General features: G+C 32.9%; 2 protein-coding genes across 3 annotated transcripts in view; both read right to left on the bottom strand.

Moving 5' to 3' along the window:
* Nucleotides 1–2,641: 2,641 nt before the first annotated feature.
* On the bottom strand, nt 2,642–6,973 carry LOC139866580 (phosphoglycerate mutase-like protein 4). 2 transcript variants are annotated; one of them, XM_071854857.1, is made up of 7 exons: nt 6,837–6,973; nt 6,410–6,506; nt 4,685–4,735; nt 4,464–4,574; nt 3,687–3,818; nt 3,155–3,230; nt 2,642–3,034 (listed from the first exon to the last, which is right to left on the bottom strand). In XM_071854857.1, the coding sequence occupies exons 1-7, from the start codon at nt 6,854–6,856 to the stop codon at nt 2,808–2,810; spliced, it is 714 nt and encodes a 237-aa protein (XP_071710958.1). In that variant the 5' UTR covers nt 6,857–6,973; the 3' UTR covers nt 2,642–2,807. The 2 variants fall into 2 exon arrangements, with proteins under 2 accessions (XP_071710958.1, XP_071710959.1); XM_071854858.1 differs by having other exon boundaries at nt 6,410–6,503.
* Nucleotides 6,974–7,849: 876 nt separating this feature from the next.
* The window catches only part of LOC139867097 (patatin-like protein 2), a 29,015-nt gene continuing 15,793 nt past the window's right edge, over nt 7,850–21,071 (bottom strand). The window contains exons 3-6 of the mRNA XM_071855423.1: nt 9,618–9,810; nt 9,352–9,513; nt 8,479–8,781; nt 7,850–8,312 (exon numbers count right to left, since the gene is read on the bottom strand). Of these exons, the coding sequence (XP_071711524.1) occupies nt 8,088–8,312; nt 8,479–8,781; nt 9,352–9,513; nt 9,618–9,810 (883 nt within the window). The 3' untranslated portion in view covers nt 7,850–8,087. The remainder of the gene's footprint in view (nt 8,313–8,478; nt 8,782–9,351; nt 9,514–9,617; nt 9,811–21,071) is intronic.

Below are 21,071 nucleotides of genomic sequence, written 5' to 3'. Positions count from 1 at the left end.
AAATATGCATACCTACTTTTTTTAACAACAAACTCACAATTTTATTTTATCTACGACGGGACTCAGAACTCACAAATTCAAAGTTTATGAGTTTTCTTAATGCTATTGGACCGGAAGCTTTTTGATAAAACATATGGATATGCATACCTATTTAAGTCCAAAATCAACACCCTTATGAAGAGTTGTACACTTTGACTTTTTAGGGGTAAATTTCTATAAATAGAAGGAAACTTAAAGGTTCTATTGGAATCGATTATTTTACCTTTTAGTATCTTCAGCAAAAATACTACTTGTTATGATATAAACTAGAAAAAAATTCGACCGCGTGTTGTTGCGGTTGTATACGACGCGCGGTCGAACTTGGATATACGTTGTTTGGTATCTAATATATCTAGTAAGTTGGGTTGTTTGTTGAACGTGTATGTATATGTATGTAATATAGCTCGAAATATTTAGTGTTTTTTTAACGATGTCCGTTTCGCGTATAGTTAGTTGCATTGTGTTCGTAAAATTATTTCGAGTTAAACGATGGTATCGGAAAAATTTAACTCGCACCGAGCGAGAATATAGGGCCGTTATCTAGTGTTTTTTAACGATGTCCGTTTCGCGCGTACTTAGTCTCGTTGTGTTCATTAGATTTTTTCGAGTTGAACGGTGGTCTCGGAAAAATTTAACTCGCACCGAGCGAGAAGATAGAACCCGTTTAAAATTCGGGTGGAATTAGTTTCTTTTATTTTGATAAAATTATATATTTACGGTTTTTACCCCTGAAAAGTGTAAAGTTGAGGGGCTATTGTGTAAATTGAGACGAAGTTGAGGGACCTGTGAACGCAAACACGACAATCCGATAGAACTAAAACGACGAAATCTGGCGCACGTTTTAGCATGTAGGTATAATATAATATAATATAATATAATAATATAATTTTCTTGAGACAAAAAATTATACTAAGACTACTTGTATTGGTTGGGGCGTTTCTTGCTCGTGTCAATTGTCTTTTTGCACTTTTTAGATGAGTATGACGTGTTTCTTTTTTGAGTGGAGTAGTGGTGGTGTTTCTTTTTGGTGTTGATTAGGAGTATTGTAATGGTGTGTTAAAATATAATTGAGTTAAGTATTAAAAGTGGGTAAACAAATTATTTTAAAATAATAAAAAAAAAAACAAGAAAAGGGTGTTTCTTGTGGTGTTGTAATGAAACGCAGAGGCAAGAAACGCCTAAAGTGACACACGGACACGGGTGAGTGTGGCGTTTCTTCGAATACACCTCAGCAAGAGACGCCGTATCTTTCTGTTTTGTTAGAAAGATTGTGTGACTATCAAAATCAAAATCTTATAGAATAATTTATAACCAATTAACCCCATATTCCTCCTCTCTTCCGCAACCAAATCCCAATGTAGATGACATGATTCCCTCCATGCATCTTCCCTGTCACCGTCCACAATGCATTGCAATGCACTTCACCTGCATCCTCTTATAATTTTTTACTTTATTTATTAGTATAAAATTATTATTATTAGCATTACCATTATTAATATTGTACTAGGAATATAGAATAACAGAAAATGCACCTATATGAGTATATCAGACACACATATACATGCCTAAAAACGTACTTATAGACATACATTTACATATACATACATGTATGATTTCAAAAAGTCATTCAAACATAGGATTACTTATGATTTCTGAAACACATTAAAGTAAAAAATTTGATAAATTAGACAAACAATTTGTAGCAAATGAAAGTTCTGCTTTAGTTAATGGATCTTGATCTTACCCTGTAAGGTATCCCAACAATTTTCATACATATAAAATTAAGAATACGTTTGGTAAAACAAAATGAATAAATGCCGAATGAATCAATATCAATATATAAACGATTCAAATGTTATGATTTTGCTTGATTATATATACTAAAATAAATTGACTGATAATATTTATGTATAAACACTATAAATGAAAAATTATCATATTAACTTTTGAGATTAATAAATAAAAGAAGGAAAATGATAAACGTAGCCCTTCGGGTTACGTTTAAGCATACTATAAATAATATAATTCTCTTTTTATAACTCAGACCTGCCATGAATAATATTATTGCCAAAATTATATAAGGAAAGTCGATATTAAAAAATGAATAATTATACTTTATAATTAATTAAAAGGAGTTTACAAACCTAATTATGGTAAGCTTAAACGTAACCCTAAGGGCACTTCCCCTTTTCCGTGTGCCCAAAAGCCCGCCCGGTTTATGAGCCCATTTCCGATTCCCTTACCCAATCTCTCCGTATTAAAGATGGTTAAAAAAATTGTGCGTGCGTGACATATAATCGCGAAGATAGTTAGGTCCCTTTGACTTTCCGAAAGATTTCGTATGTTTAACGCACTAATTCTGAATCATTAGTGGGTCAACTACATAGAGCAGTCAAATCAAACAGAAAAAGTTAACAGACAAAATGGAAGTATTACTGAAATCAATAATCAATAACTAACTGAAAACGCACACATTAATGATTTTTTGGGTATAATCCTGACAAAATAAAAATAAGAATAATCCACGTCATCTAGAATACTTCCATTTGCAACCATGTGCAAAGATCAATGTGGACCAACTTATATAACTGTTCCAATATACTTTCTTTAAACCAAATCGCTATTGCCCAACTAATGCGATTTCATACAAATCAATTCAACATTAATTCACTTCAATAATTCACCACATTTAAAGCCGCCTACTCAGACTTGCAATTATAAGCTGTTGGTGAATGAGCCAGGCAAGAAATTCACATGTATGAAAGAAACTAACCAGAAGTTCTGTCACCACCAAAACCAGAATCTAAGTAACCCGCACCGTTTAGATGACTCACATCTCCCCATGACTTAATGACCCAGTCATCTGAATCTGATAAGTTAAGTACATTGATTGAAACATTCAGTATCCTTCCTGCTCGATGACTTTTTCCTATAGATGCCCGTTGGTGAAGTGCTCTAATCACACCGCCATGAGTCACCACCACCACCCGCTCCCCTGAAATTGTGTAGTTGTAAATTTTAATTTATGGTTGTATAATTTACCAATTATTTAGCCAAAAATTTGTGCATGATAGCTGGCCATTGACCAAAGTTTGACTCCAATTATGATTAGTACCTCGGTGTTTAGTGGCAATCGTCTGTAATGAAGCTGTGCAGCGTTCATAGAGTTGATTTAGACTTTCACCACCACCCTACACAAACAATAACTTATGAGATAGTGTTCGATAAACAGGTAAACAGATATGTTGCTTGCTGATGTGGCATTGAATAATCATGTGGTTTATGGGATCTACCAATAGAGGAAGAAACTTCAACTCTGTCTATTTCGGTTTTTTCAAACGAGTCAAAATAAATAATTTAAGCTGACCAATAAACACATCATATAAATCAGTGTGCCAAAAGGGTTAAAAGTCACCAATGCATATAACCTCCAAAATCGTTTTATTCAAAGATTTTAAGTAACATTCTGATAACACTGTTTTGTCCTCATAATTAACGTAATTTAAAAAATGGACAAAAAGCATTTATCGGTAAAGCCAACTAGATCTGCTTTGTTCATTCCGCCTGCCCATTTTGGTGCATATTTAGACATGAATTATTCAATCAGTATCATTCTAAAGACAACAGGCAAACTCTATGGCACTTACTGGAATCTCAAGGTCCCTCCTATGAGATTGTAGTGCTTCATATGCCTTCGTTTTGATTGTGGGTCCCTCACCATATACAACACCTTGGAGATCGCCTAAGTGTCTTTCTCGTAAGTTTGGATCTTGCATTACCTAATGTAGGAGCATGACGAAACAAGTTTGCTAAGTAAAGAAATAAAAGATGAAGCATATAGTTCCCATTTGGCTTATCATTGATGTATCTAAAGCTGAAGGTACGATAAAAAATACGGAGTAAGTCACTGAGAGCAGCCTTAAATCCGTGTCCCCTTTCACACCTAGGTATAAATTAATTGGCAACTCATGGCAGCCCCATATTGTGCCATATAACAGATTGATTCAACTATTCTGGTAATTGGATAGATGATATAAGAATTAACTTTAAGCAAAACAGTTTGAAATACAGACTTACTGATAAAGATGGCCCTAATACAATCATATGTAATTCAATAATCTAGACTTAGACATCTATTGGATAAGCTCATTTCAAGTAGACTGTTAAATTGTATTTTTGTAAAATGCTCTCAAATTTAAAAAAGATACAAAAAAAAAAAAAAAAAAAAAAAAAAAAAAAAAAAAAACCTCTTCCTAAAGAGAAAGCCTTAAAAAATCTCACAGATCCTAATTACATATCTCTTACGCATGATTGTATTTAATATATTAATATTATTTTTGTGAAGCTCCTCATTTTCTATCACACTGCTATCAGTGTAATGGACCATATATGCAGAGAACCATGAATCATTACTAGAATCATACCTGAATCCCCCCACATCGGCTTGCTATGGTCTTTGCCGTTTCAAGAGCTCTTTTTAGGTCAGAAGAATATACGGCATTGATTTTAGACTCTCTCGCTAATCTTTCAGCCACCTTCAAGCAGATCATACAATATGGATTACTAAAGATTGCACTTAATAAGAAAAGATAAAGTACAACTACCCTAGCATAACTTTCAAAAGATACAGGGATGTGTAACTTACAGCAACTGCTTGCTGTCTTCCAATATCATTTAGGTCAATATCTAGATGTCCCTGGTCAGCATAAAGAATAAACAATCTTGGAAGAAAAGTGAAAGCTCATAGGAAATATGAACAACCTAATAACCTAAAAATGAACTTTTCTAATGAAATGAAATTCATGGAAACAGATATTAAGACACCAAGATGCAATTCAAGCAAAATATTACCAACTACACAATTCAAACAAACATTGATTAGATGTCAAAGTGAAAATTGTCAAACATTTACCAACTAAGCCGAATACAACATAGTTGATCTTTTGCAGGAGTAGGGAGTTGTAATACAGAGCCTCTAGCTTTAATTATCTCATCATAGAGATATGATCTTTCTTATAAGTACTAGGTCTTAAGTCGATATGTGCAAGAACTGTTAAGCACTAATTCACGCTCTTGCATGTTTGGAAGCTTGACACAGGCAAGGTGGTTTCTCAATTGTCGTAAATTTATATAACATGACCACTGGAAGGATCCTAAAGATACAAAAAGTTTTTCAAGATCTTTTACATAAGGAGAAATGTAGAATACAAGCAGAGGTTTTACATGTGTTCTGAGATGATCATTGTTGATATCTTCTTTGTGAAAGTTATCAAAGAATATAATTCCCTTTTAAACATGGCACACCACAATCGTTCTACTTGGCATAATCTGATTTTTCAAGATAGAAAAATACACTTTTTTTTTTTTTAACAACAGAGATTTTATTACTCAACGCTCATTAGCAAGCAGCTAACGGGTAAGGAACGAGAACTATGAAAATAGAAAAATACACATTGATATAGAAAAGGTTCATTGAGGGGGCGGAAGATCCCACTATAGTCCTTCCAAAGCTTAATTGACAGATCAACAATAAAGGCACACTATTACCAATTATTTGCTCACTGGTCATACAAAGATGGACTTTGTAATTCACCTTATTAACTTGGAGTGGGTAATAATTAGTAGGTCAACCTAACTCTCAAATCATCCACTGCAGTCCATCTAAACTCTACATTAGTTATATCACATCACTTCTCATTTCGGATAAACACGTTATACGAGGAATGGCGAATACATTTTGTAATTTACTTGATTATTTGTCCGTTATGTGAGCTATCTATGATTTTACATTAGGCTAGTTTATATGCAAGTAGCCATGTGCGAGAAAAACACTTTATCACCTAGGATAATTGCGAAGACGTCTTGTTACGCCCCCCAAAAAAAAAATTACATGATGATTAAACAGCTTTAAATACTCTTTAGGTGGTTGTTACAATTGTTGTTGTCATCCATGATCAAGTAACTTATCCATGTTCACATGAATCTAGAAACTTTTACACCACAAAACAAAGGAAGCTCATGAAAGACATTAAGAAGCAAAACTTATTCTTGACAACGATTTCAACCAAATACTAAATATAATCAGCTGCTGATTATACACACGAGTTGGCTAATCCACTTCAGATAACGAAAAACTCTAGACATGCAAGTAGGTATTAAGCATAATATAATCAGAAATCCTGCATATACTAATAACTAACCTGATCAAAAAGAACGATTCACCACACATATGTGTTCATAATTTCCAAAATAAAACAGAGTCAACGCGTAATATGTTACTACATAAATGAGACCAATACTCAAGTTAACTACTGTAATAAGTAATCTACAGTTAGTATAAGACACTTATTTCAGAGCAATGAAATAAAACCTGGATTCGTTTATTGGCATTCCACTCGGTTTCACCATGACGAACAACTACTATCTCACAAACAGTCTTGTCAACATGATTTAGTTCACCATCACTACTGCAATTTGATTAAAAACAAGTATTAGATTAAGTAGTTCAAAACGTTTACAAACTGAATCATCATATCATATCATAATAAAATAATATTAATAGTATGAATTAAAATTTACAAAGTTAAACCTAAATCCAGCAATAAAATCAAAAGAATAAAAACAGAACTTTCTCAGTTAAAATTAATTTGCAAACTGAATCAAACTCAATTCACAAAATTTAACTCCATTAACGCCCTAGAAATTATCGATAATGCAGTTGTATTTATCGACACAACAAATTTACACAACGATATGCATCGATCACAAAATACTCGGTTAATTGAAATGATACTAACTTAGATCGAGTATCGGCCATCGTAGAGAAGACGGCCACAAGCGGATGATGAACCGGATGAAGTGCGACGGAGAATCTGCAGTGGTGTGCTCGTCGCAAGCACGTGAGATATGAATCCTTTAAGGATTGATATTTCCACAGTCAATTTTACTATATCCACCATAAATTACAAACATACCCTACAACTTATTAATAAGGGTATTACTGGAAAAACTGCATCAAATGTCGGTGGAAGAATAAAATTGAATGGTGGAAGTATCACCTACCTTTTATGCTTTAACGGAGTGTGACGGGATATTAACGGTAGGGAAGTAGAAGGTGATTCTAAATTGGGCCAGGTGCGCAGTATACTCATTCCTCATTTAACTGAATTAGATTTGTTTGTTAACATCGTCACTTAACATAGTATGGGACAACTGATCCAAAAGTTTAATAATTTTTGTGAAAGAAAGATTGTCTACGTCTTCACCTCTATCTAGAAAGCGCGATATTGAGTATGATTATTGTTATTATACTTTTTCTAATGTATATAATGTTTGTGTAATCAGTTATGTTAAGGTTAATGTTGTAAGATTTTTAAATTAGTTAGATTAATAACTTAGTACATTTTTATTATTGACTAATTAGCTAGTTTGAATTGATACTCGTAGTGTGACCGAGTTTCACGTGAAAGTTTTGAAAATGTGAATGCGAGTGAGTACGTGAGTACTAATTTTAAAAGGGAGTTAAAATAGGATGTAGTGGCTACTGGTTTGTTACCCTTCTTTTAGTAGTTAAGAGGTTATTGTATTGTAACTTGTTTTTTTAAGAAAAACGAAATGTAGTTCATTTGGTGTTTTGCTTCTTTATTTTATTTAGCATATTTAATTTAATACGAGTATTTGACAGTGTGAGCATAAATTTATTTTTGTATATTATTTTTTGTGAGTTAAGAGATATGTGTCCTAACGTATAATACATCGTGCCAAAAAGATAATAATGATGATGAGAACAATCGAAGTTGGCACACAAAATATCTCACATATATCACCAACCATATTATCCAGATGTTAATCAAATCTGTTCGTGACCATTTGGGTTGATATCCTCAACAGCTAAATTTGAATTGGTCGACATACTTCTAAATTATACTCCGTAATTCTGTTTCACTAAATGAACATTACTAAATCGATCGATAGTCGAAATTCAAATATCATAACCCATTATTCCTTTACAACCATCATGACTACTACTTTGAGTTCAGATATATTTATCATCTAACTTGACGACGCTTTCTCTCATCGCAAAGCAAGTGTGCAAAACGAACCAAAGCTTCAGAATTCGTACCTTCTCCTTCAACTTCTTGAAATACACCCGTCTCTATATCTACTCTTGATACCTTTTCGTTCAACAACCGTTTCCCTACTTCCTCAAGTGCTTTCATGTTCTCATCTGTCGCAATATCAATTGATGACGTGTCTCCTATCAGATTGTCATCCTGCAAATTACACAAGACATTAATATAAATCAAGAAAACATAATTCGCTACACATGAAAACAAACTAGCACAATGTTAACTATATATTTCCTTAACTACACTAACTATATATAACATTTTAATTTTTATGAACTTAAACTATTGATGTGTTATATTCTTGTGTTACCTGAATGCGTAGATAATTTCTTTGGGCGTTGAGGGATTGAAAGAGAGTGGTGACATGAATATCAACCATATCAGAACTTGCATCGCCATATATGTCGATTATTGGAGAGGAACCATTGTTGAAGACCCAATTTAATATACCCCATTTGGAAGCTGCTTCTGCGTTGTATTTCTCAGATCGTTTGGGTATGCCTGTTCCAAGCGAAAGGACCAGCATCCTTTTGCCGTTAATCGACTCCAAATCAGAGTACTTGTGTTTCCCAATCAAGATTTCCTTAATTATATGTGTGATCGCCACTTGCGTCTGGAGTCACCATTTTTTAGATAGTACAGTGAGCTTTGAAGAAAACTTTTTAGAATACGAAATATACTAATCACAGTTCTAAAGGCTCATGTTAAGTTTGGTTATAAGACAATCGTAAGTTCTTTTTTTTTTTTTTTTTTAACGGTGGTTAGGGGTCACTGACAGGAGTCCGAACCCACCTACCCGATCATTTTCAGGACGAACTATTACAGTTCTACTACCACCTCTTAGGAGGAAACCCGCACGATGAATCCATACGGGCATCGCAGTAAAACCCCCTCGGGTAAGGCTCAAACGCATAGAAGCAGGGGCGTGACGTTATAAATCGTCAGGTCACCACTAATGCACCAACACCTTGCGATTAGTTGTAATTTCCTGTTATTCTTGTACTTATTAATTTTAAATACACCTCAAGGTAATCATATCATTTGAAACAGGGGCCGTGACGTTAAGGGACAAGGTGCAACTGCCCCTCAAGTTTGAACTTATATCTCTTGCGAGGATATCAGACCCCAACCACTAGACTATTTTGAGATAGTTAAGAAAACTGAAAGCAAGTTAGTTAATTACCGGATTGTTTGCTGCAAGTCCTCCATCAATCAAATCGAAACTGTGCGTGCTTCCATCAGCGTCTATAGTCTCAAAATAGTGAGGCGGGAAATAAGTAGGAGCTGCTGAGGTACCTATGCATACATCCGATAAAAGCGCGTTTTTCCAAACAAACTCTTTTGCCTATAACAAATCAACAAAACAGACATGTTCTAACTAACAAATATATAAATTGTAGATGAATCATCTTCAAATATATATAAAGTAAGATATGAAATGGAGATTACATCATCAGTGGTGAAGATCATTGGTTGAAGGCGTTTGATGTCGAAAGTTGGTACGATAACGTCCGTTAATGTTTGTTTGATAGTTTGGTTTCGCATTAGCTCTCTGGCTATTGATCGTAGATATTTGCCATCGTACTTTGGTCCGACAACCGCCCCAAAGAAGTTAGCTACTTTATTTAAAAAGTGGATGCGACTGAACTCACGAAGTTACAATTTCATCAAATTTTTTATTCAATTAAATTGTGATTATGGAAACACAATTACAAAACAGTTAATCAAATTTTTTATTCAATTGAATTGCACGCAACATTTATTTCCATCTTTTTCGTTCAGATTTACCTTATGCAATGTTTTCCTAAGAGCATAAAGTATTATTTGTTCAAAATATTTAAACTACTGCTTATTATGTTTCTTCACAAATGTTGCAAGATGTTAAAACAATCATTTGCAACCTGCGACAAGTAATGTTTTATATGAAGCCCGGGTCATTTTGAGGGTGGGTGAACCCTCGAGAACTAATATGTGATTTAAATGTAACTTGTGGGCATATCCCAACGGTTCCACCCATATACTTTGTGTCATGAGATAGGGAGAGGTTGATAGTGCTCCAAACGAACATATATTTAGTCGCAATATCATCCCAATATGTAAAGTTTTTAGTTGTAATTATTCTATTTTTAAGTTGTAATCGTTTAAATAAATAAATGTGAAGACAAAGCACGAAGATTAAAGAATTGAAGAAAAAGTGTCACTAAAGCCTGAAAAGTGCCACTAAAGCCATAGTGCACTCAAAAGTGCCACTAAAAGTGAGTTAAAGACTTGCGCGGATTTTGGGAGTTAAGGAAAATAATTTTTTGTGCAAATTACAAATTGCAAAACGCAAAGTACAAGATATTAAATAGTACGAAAGGACGTTCGAAAATCCGGAACCGGGACCTGAGCCAACTATCAACGCGCGACGCAACGGACCTAAAATTACAAGTCTACTATGCACAAGAATAAAATATAATATATAAATAATTATATAAATTATTTATATATTATAAATATATATTAAATCATGTCGACAAGCTATGAGACAAAGGATCCTGAGCTGGAAAACCAGGCCATGCGATCGCATGGCTAGCATGAGATAATCTCATGCGATCGCATGAGCCAAAAAGGCTGGCCACATTCCTATAAAAGCCAGCGAATTCGATGTATTTGAAAGACCATCAATCTATCTCTCTGTCTATAATATATAATAAATATATATATATATATATATATATATATATATATATATATATATATATATATATATATATATATATAGGTTAGTTTTATATTAGATTAGTTTGGGTTATGTAAAGGTTATTTTACGGGTTTTGAAGTCGAAGCTCTGTCCATGTAACACTACGCGATAAATAATCAATGTAAGCTATGTTCTCCTTTTTAAATTAATGTCTCGTACTTAAGTTATTATTATGCTTATTTAAGCCGAAGTAATCATGATGTTGGGCTAAAATATTAAGACGGGGTAATTGGGCTTTGTACCATAATTGGGGTTTGGACAAAAGAACGACACTTGTGAAAATTAGACTATGGGCTATTAATGGGCTTTATATTAACTAAATGATACCTCGTTAATTTAATATATAGACTTATAATTTGACGTATTTATATATAACCACATACGCTTGACTGGGTACGGTGGGCGGGATATCTATAAATACCAATAATTGTTCATTTAACCGGACACGGAACTGGATTAATAGTTAATAGACTTGTTGAAACAGGTGTGGATTACATTCAAGGGTAATTGGTGTAATTGTTAACAAAGTAGTAAAACCTTGGATTACACGCAGTCGATAACCTGGTGTATTCATTAAACAAAGTATTAAGACCTTGTTACAATTCGAATCCCCAATTAGTTGGAATATTTGACTTCGGGAATAAGAATAATTTGACGAAGACTTCCGCATTTTATGATTATGACTGATGGACTATTATGGACAAAACCGTATGGACATATCAAATAATTCAGGACACAGGACAATTAACCCATGGAAATAAACTAAAATCAACACGTCAAACATCATGGTTACGGAAGTTTAAATAAGCATAATTATTATATTGTTATTTATTTTATTCCTTTATTTCATATTTAATTGCACTTTTAATTATCGTACTTTTTAATTATCGCAATTTTATTTATCGCACTTTTATTTATCGCAATTTCATTATTGTTATTTACTTTACGCTTTAAATTAAGTCTTTTATATATTTAATATTTTACATTAGGTTTTAACTGCGACTAAAGTTTTAAAATCGACAAACCGGTCATTAAACGGTGAAAACCCCCTTTTTATAATAATAATACTACTTATATATATTTATATATATTTACAATTATAGTTTAAAAAAATATAGCGTTAAACTTGGCGAGTTCCCTGAGGACGAACCAGACTTACTAAAAACTACACTACTGTACGATTAGGTGCACTGCCTATAAGTGTTGTAGCAAGGTTTAGGTATATCCACTCTATAAATAAATAAATAACTTGTGTAAAATTGTATCGTATTAAATAGTTTTTCGTAGCAAAAATATAACTATTTTGTATACACCTCTACGCACATCAAGTATTTTTGGCGCCGCTGCCGGGGAACTCGGCGAAACGCTATATTTTTAATATATATTTGTGTAAATATATTTATATATAATTTTTAGAAAAACAATATAAAATAAAAAAATAAAATAAAAACCTGAAACCCAGGCCCATGCGGTCGCATGAGCTGGGTGCCTTAAAACCATGCGGTCGCAAGGCCTGATCTGACACGCCAGAAACCCTTATTCAGCATTTATTATGGGGTATTATTTATTATTATTATTATTATTATTTAGGGTTATTTATTTTAATATTTAGTTTTAGTTTTAATTTAATTTGTAATTTAAGTTTTAATTAGTTTTATAATTATAAAAAAATTAATACTTTTATAAAATTTGTATTTTTATCATTTTAATTACAATTTGTATTTTTACCGTTTATTCGTAATATTTGTATTTTTCGCTCGTAATTAGTTTTAAGTCATAGTTTTTGCCATAGTTATTTTTATTTCTAGATTTTTAGGCTTTGCCATAAAATCCCTTAAGTGCTTTTTCTTTAGACTAAGATTTAGGTGCTTTAGAATTTTGCGACGCCGTTTTAATATTTTAGTACCTTTTAAAGTAATTGTCGTTTTGGATATAGAATTTCTTTTAAGCTTTAATACCTTTAGACGCAACCTTTAATTCTTAGTTTTAGACTTTTATGTTTCCGACGCGATCTTTTTCTTTCTTATTTCTCGCCGCTCTAGTTTTTAGGACATAGAATTTTCTATTTCTTCTCTAAAATTTCTTTAAATTCCAAACAAAAAATTATTTTAAGCAGTTAAATTGATAGACATCCAAATTTTCTAGTTCGTAGTAATAGTTGGATTTGTTAGTGGCGAGTTGTGGGCTTCCGATTTAAAAGGTCCTGGCTACCTGCTGCATCTATTGGCTATTCGAAAAGTGGGAAAAATCAGAAAAGTCTATTAATTTGATAACTTATATAATTTTTAGTTTTATAACTAATAGGATAATTAGTAAATGCACCACATTGTAGCTAAAATTTGATAATAAGCGCATTATGGAAAATCTCGAGAATATTTTGGAAACTCTTTATGACATCCGAAATCAATTTAATCAATACTCTTAAACGGGTGTTGATGACAATTCGTTCGGTCAATCTTGGATCACGAATGATGAAACAATAACTGGTTGTGAAATCTGTGGAGATTATCACTCAACATGGGAATGTTATTATTACGTTCCTATGGAAAATTATACACCCATGGAACCTGAATGGAATGATTATGAGGAATACAATTCTAATTGGGATTATACCCAAGAATATATCCAAACTCAACAACCAGAAGACGAGGAAAATTATGTGTCTGAAAATTCTTTAGATTATATGAAAATCAAACTCGAAGAACTTGATGCTCAATATGAACAAATGAGAGAGTTTGTAAATAGGCAAGCTGAAACTCTATCAGATTACACACCTGTTGATCTGAGGAATATTGTGCAAGAAAATCTCATATCATCGAATTTTGATGAATTCGAGAGCTCCGAAATCACCAACTATCCCGATAATACTTTTTATTCAGCTTTACCAATTTCACAACATATCGACACATTAGCCTTTACCGACAAAATCATCGATCCATCAATGGATGAAGAAGAAGTAAGGGTGACAAATTGGTACTCTTGGGAAAACGATAACGTTGAAAATTTTACCCCCGAGACCAAAGTGGTGGGACCGATAAGTACCGTTAATGAAAAAGAATCTACTTTGATCCCGAAATTCACCATTCCACAACCTTCCAACCCAATATTCTCAATAGACGAGTCATCTACCGAAGATGAACTACGAGCTGTAATAGATAATGACACCTCGGATTTCACCCAATTGGGTAATAGAGGTGAAAACTTTGATCCAGAGAATAAACGGAAGGAAATGTTAGGAATTGTCCACCCTATAGAAATATGTATATCGGTGTATATCGATCCATTTGACCAAGAACCAGAAAAGAGACATATCCATTTACTAAAAGCTACACTTAAAAAAGAATTAAGTAGTGACGATCGGGTGGTTCTAAACTTTAAACCCATTGATATATTATACACCACCCGAGATGTAAATAACTGGCTCACTATTCTAATTCGTGGAACTTATTCTACCGACTTCACATGTCGTCAGCTAAGTGTGGGGAAGTCTAACCCCACTTAACGTTAAAATAGGGATTCGGGTTAGTGCATAACTCGTTAATAAAAATGCATGATGAGTAAGGGTAAAAGATGCATTTTCAAAGATTAGCAAACAGTTCAGAAAAGCAACCGTTTTTGAAGAAAAACATGGGGGATAAAACAAGAAGGAATGGACGATGAGGTGCACCATCTATCATTCGACGAGCTTTGTAATTACAAACTGGGTATCTTTAACTACTTTTCTACACTAATCACCCTCATGAATTTATAATTAGAGTCTGATTTCATGCAAATGAGGGCATTGCATGATCTTCTGATTTCATGCAAATGAGGGCATTGCATGATCTTAAGTGTGGGGAAGGGTTATAAATTCTCTCAGGTTTACACTTGATTTAATTGCCAAATTTTGTGAAAATTTGAAAAATTTTCAACTAAATGAACTCAAAATCATATTTATACATATTTATGAACGATAAAACTAGGTGATAATACCGAAATTATTGTTACTTTGGAAAGGACATAAATTGAGAAACCACCCAAAATGTTTGAATTCATTTAAAATGAAATAGAAGAGAATAAAAAGGCAAAGAAAGATAAAATAAAAGCTAAGTGTGGGGAGAATGTACCAAGTTATTCAATTAAAAACTATCTATCACATGTTTCTGTAAAGTTATTGCAGGTGCTTTTGTTTTGGACTAAATTAACCGCTTTATCCGGTTTATCTGAAAGAATAGATGGATCTACACGATGAATCAATTCCATCATTAAAAGAAAGTAAAGTCTTCCAAAAAAGACAAGCGCTTCTTGATTTAGGTCAGGAAGTTGTCGTCCAGACCAGCTGTAGGTTGACGAAAAATCTAGAAAAGTCATCTCTAAAATCAGCAGGAAATCCATGGACCTCAGCATCAAACAGGGTCGCCAAGTGATCAGACTTATCCTAACCATGAGAGGATCTGTCTCGTAAAATGGGGAGGGCGCCGTGCAAATTAGCTTGATAAGACTAATGAATCAGACCCCCAGAAAGGATAATCTCCTTAAAGATTAAAAATCAGCTTTTAAGCCTGATATTACTCAATCCTTGAGATTGACCTTAAAGATTGAGAATTACAAACTCATGAAATTCGATGATATCTAAACTCGAGCTTGAACGAGAAAATATTTTGATCAAATTAAAACCGATTTGTTTTCTGAAAACCTATTTTCAATGCGTTCATTACCATTGAACGTAAAATCCTAAGAATTCATCAGAATTAATTAGGTCACCTGAACCAAATCGGGTGTCAACCGTAAGAACGGTGGTTGCATAGCATGGTCGAAGACAGGACCTTGTGCCAGATCGAAAAATCATAGGATGATCTTTACTATTGCTCCTACAAAGGATAGTAATAGCATCCGACACATTTTAGACCATGAACAAATGCATGACATTGCCTTAACAGTGTCTTGTTCATCGCTTTCCTTTACAACCGGACGGTAGTTTACCGAAAGGTAATATACGGAGCAAGTATACTGGACGTGTTGCTTTCCCAATACAAGGTTAGCAAGTGGGTGACACAAAACCATAAGTTTTGAGCTAAAATTTTCAAATCTGAAACCCACAAAACCCACAAAAACAATTTGCAAACACCAGTGAAGGGTAATTCCGAAAAACTTATCTAGGGTAAAAGCTAGATTGAATTTTCAAAAGAGCAAATGCTTTCATAAAGATCCAATTTCCTTAAGGATCTAAATTTTCATAGTCATGTGAGACTGTAAACCACAACGTTACTATCATTGTTTATACCGCCGTATCAAAATCACTAATGTATAAAGTGTGTAGAATAAAGAAGTGATTCGTGTGATTTAATTTCAAGTTCTGTATTGCTTGAGGACAAGCAACGCTCAAGTGTGGGAATATTTGATAGTGCTTCAAACGAACATATATTTTGTCGCAATATCATCCCAATATGTAAAGTTTTTAGTTGTAATTATTCTATTTTTAAGTTGTAATCGTTTAAATAAATAAATGTGAAGACAAAGCACGAAGATTAAAGAATTGAAGAAAAAGTGCCACTAAAGCCTGAAAAGTGCCACTAAAGCCATAGTGCACTCAAAAGTGCCACTAAAAGTGAGTTAAAGACTTGAGCGAATTTTGGGAGTTAAGGAAAATAATTTTTTGTGCAAATTACAAATTGCAAAACGCAAAGTACAAGATATTAAATAGTACGAAAGGACGTTCGAAAATCCGGAACCGGGACCTGAGCCAACTATCAACGCGCGACGCAACGGACCTAAAATTACAAGTCTACTATGCACAAGAATAAAATATAATATATAAATAATTATATATATTATTTATATATTATAAATATATATTAAATCATGTCGAAAAGCTATGAGACAAAGGATCCTGAGCTGGAAAACCAGGCCATGCGATCGCATGGCCAGCATGAGATAATCTCATGCGATCGCATGAGCCAAAAAGGCTGGCCACATTCCTATAAAAGCCAGCGAATTCGATGTATTTGAAAGACCATAAATCTATCTCTCTGTCTATAATGTATAAGAAATATTTAATATATATATATATATATATATATATATATATATATATATATATATATATATATATATATATATATATATATAGCATAGGTTAGTTTTATATTAGATTAGTTTGGGTTATGTAAAGGTTATTTTACGGGTTTTGAAGTCGAAGCTCTGTCCATGTAACACTACGCGATAAATAATCAATGTAAGCTATGTTCTCCTTTTTAAATTAATGTCTCGTACTTAAGTTATTATTATGCTTATTTAAGCCGAAGTAATCATGATGTTGGGCTAAAATATTAAGACGGGGTAATTGGGCTTTGTACCATAATTGGGGTTTGGACAAAAGAACGACACTTGTGGAAATTAGACTATGGGCTATTAATGGGCTTTATATTAACTAAATGATACCTCGTTAATTTAATATATAGACTTATAATTTGACGTATTTATATATAACCACATACGCTTGACTGGGTACGGTGGGCGAGATATCTATAAATACCAATAATTGTTCATTTAACCGGACACGGAACTGGATTAATAGTTAATAGACTTGTTGAAACAGGGGTGGATTACATTCAAGGGTAATTGGTGTAATTGTTAACAAAGTAGTAAAACCTTGGATTACACGCAGTCGATAACCTGGTGTATTCATTAAATAAAGTATTAAGACCTTGTTACAATTCGAATCCCAAATTAGTTGGAATATTTGACTTCGGGAATAAGAATAATTTGACGAAGACTTCCGCATTTTATGATTATGACTGATGGACTATTATGGACAAAACCGTATGGACATATCAAATAATCCAGGACAAAGGACAATTAACCCATGGGAATAAACTAAAATCAACACGTCAAACATCATGGTTACGGAAGTTTAAATAAGCATAATTATTATATTGTTATTTATTTCATTCCTTTATTTCATATTTAATTGCAATTTTAATTATCGTACTTTTTAATTATCGCAATTTTATTTATCGCAATTTTATTTATCGCAATTTCATTATTGTTATTTACTTTACGCTTTAAATTAAGTCTTTTATATATTTAATATTTTACATTAGGTTTTAACTGCGACTATATTTTTAAAATCGACAAACCGGTCATTAAACGGTGAAAACACCCTTTTTATAATAATAATACTACTTATATATATTTATATATATTTACAATTATAGTTTAAAAAAATATAGCGTTAAACTTGGCGAGTTTCCTGAGGACGAACCGGACTTACTAAAAACTACACTACTGTACGATTAGGTGCACTGCCTATAAGTGTTGTAGCAAGGTTTAGGTATATCCACTCTATAAATAAATAAATAACTTGTGTAAAATTGTATCGTATTAAATAGTTTTTCGTAGCAAAATATAACTATTTTGTATACACCTCTACGCACATCAAGTATTTTTGGCGCCGCTGCCGGGAACTCGGCGAAACGCTATATTTTTAATATATATTTGTGTAAATATATTTATATATAATTTTTAGAAAAACAATATAAAATAAAAAATAAAAAAATAAAAAAAACCTGAAACCCAGGCCCATGCGGTCGCATGAGCTGGATGCCTTAAAACCATGCGGTCGCAAGGCCTGATCTGACACGCCAGAAACCCTTATTCAGCATTTATTACGGGGTATTATTTATTATTATTATTATTATTATTATTATTATTATTATTATTATTATTATTATTATTATTATTATTATTATTATTATTATTATTATTTAGGGTTATTTATTTTAATATTTAGTTTTAGTTTTAATTTAATTTGTAATTTAAGTTTTAATTAGTTTTATAATTATAAAAAAATTAATACTTTTATAAAATTTGTATTTTTATCATTTTAATTACAATTTGTATTTTTACCGTTTATTCGTAATATTTGTATTTTTCGCTCGTAATTAGTTTTAAGTCATAGTTTTTGCCATAGTTATTTTTATTTCTAGATTTTTAGGCTTTGCCGTAAAATCCCTTAAGTGCTTTTTCTTTAGACTAAGATTTAGGTGCTTTAGAATTTTGCGACGCCGTTTTAATATTTTAGTACCTTTTTAAGTAATTGCCGTTTTGGATATAGAATTTCTTTTAAGCTTTAATACCGTTAGACGCAACCTTTAATTCTTAGTTTTAGACTTTTAAGTTTCCGACACGATCTTTTTCTTTCTTATTTCTCGCCGCTCTAGTTTTTAGGACATAGAATTTTCTATTTCTTCTCTGAAATTTCTTTAAATTCCAAACAAAAAATTATTTTAAGCAGTTAAATTGATAGACATCCAAATTTTCTGGTTCGTAGTAATAGTTGGATTTGTTAGTGGTGAGTTGTGGGCTTTCGATTTAAAGGGTCCTGGCTACCTGCTGCATCTATTGGCTATTCGAAACGTGGGAAAAATCAGAAAAGTCTATTAATTTGATAACTTATATAATTTTTAGTTTTATAACTAATAGGATAATTAGTAAATGCACCACATTGTAGCTAAAATTTGGTAATAAGCGCATTATGGAAAATCTCGAGAATATTTTGGAAACTCTTTATGACATCCGAAATCAATTTAATCAATACTCTCAAACGGGTGTTGATGACAATTCGTTTGGTCAATCTTGGATCACGAATGACGAAACAATAACTGGTTGTGAAATCTGTGGAGATTATCACTCAACATGGGAATGTTATTATTACGTTCCTATGGAAAATTATACACCCATGGAACCTGAATGGAATGATTATGAGGAATACAATTCTAATTGGGATTATACCCAAGAATATATCTAAACTCAACAACCAGAAGACGAGGAAAATTATGTGTCTGAAAATTCTTTAGATTATATGAAAATCAAACTCGAAGAACTTGATGCTCAAAATGAACAAATAAGAGAGTTTGTAAATAGGCAAGCTGAAACTCTATCAGATTACACACCTGTTGATCTGAGGAATATTGTGCAAGAAAATCTCATATCATCGAATTTTGATGAATTCGAGAGCTCCGAAATCACCAACTATCCCGATAATACTTTTTATTCAGCTTTACCAATTTCACAACATATCGACACATTAGCCTTTACGGACGAAATCATCGATCCATCAATGGATGAAGAAGAAGTAAGGGTGACAAATTGGTACTCTTGAGAAAACGATAACGTTGAAAATTTTATCCCGAGACCAAAGTGGTGGGACCGATAAGTACCGTTAATGAAAAAGAATCTACTTTGATCCCGAAATTCACCATTCCACAACCTTCCAACCCAATATTCTCAATAGACGAGTCATCTACCGAAGATGAACTACGAGCTGTAATAGATAATGACACCTCGGATTTCACCCAATTGGGTAATAGAGGTGAAAACTTTGATCCAGAGAATAAACGGAAGGAAATGTTAGGAATTGTCCACCCTATAGAAATATGTATATCGGTGTATATCGATCCATTTGACCAAGAACCAGAAAAGGGACATATCCATTTACTAAAAGCTACACTTAAAAAAGAATTAAGTAGTGACGATCGGGTGGTTCTAAACTTTAAACCCATTGATATATTATACACCACCCGAGATGTAAATAACTGGCTCACTATTCTAATTCGTGGAACTTATTCTACCGACTTCACATGTCATCAGCTAAGTGTGGGGAAGTCTAACCCCACTTAACGTTAAAATAGGGGTTCGGGTTAGTGCATAACTCGTTAATAAAAATGCATGATGAGTAAGGTCAAAGATGCATTTTCAAAGATTAGCAAACAGTTCAGAAAAGCAACCGTTTTTGAAGAAAAACATGGGGGATAAAACAAGAAGGAATGGACGATGAGGTGCACCATCTATCATTCGACGAGCTTTGTAATTACAAACTGGGTATCTTTAACTACTTTTCTACACTAATCACCCTCATGAATTTATAATTAGAGTCTGATTTCATGCAAATGAGGGCATTGCATGATCTTAAGTGTGGGGAAGGGTTATAAATTCTCTCAGGTTTACACTTGGTTTAATTGCCAAATTTTGTGAAAATTTGAAAAATTTTCAACTAAATGAACTCAAAATCATATTTATACATATTTATGAACGATAAAACTAGGTGATAATACCGAAATTATTGTTACTTTGGAAAGGACATAAATTGAAAAACCACCCAAAATGTTTGAATTCATTTA

Source organism: Rutidosis leptorrhynchoides, chromosome 9 (genome assembly GCF_046630445.1).
Source record: "Rutidosis leptorrhynchoides isolate AG116_Rl617_1_P2 chromosome 9, CSIRO_AGI_Rlap_v1, whole genome shotgun sequence".
NCBI classification, from domain to species: Eukaryota; Viridiplantae; Streptophyta; class Magnoliopsida; order Asterales; family Asteraceae; genus Rutidosis; species Rutidosis leptorrhynchoides.
The sequence above is the reverse complement of the archived record's forward strand: the minus strand, read 5'-3'. Positions and strand labels throughout refer to the sequence as shown.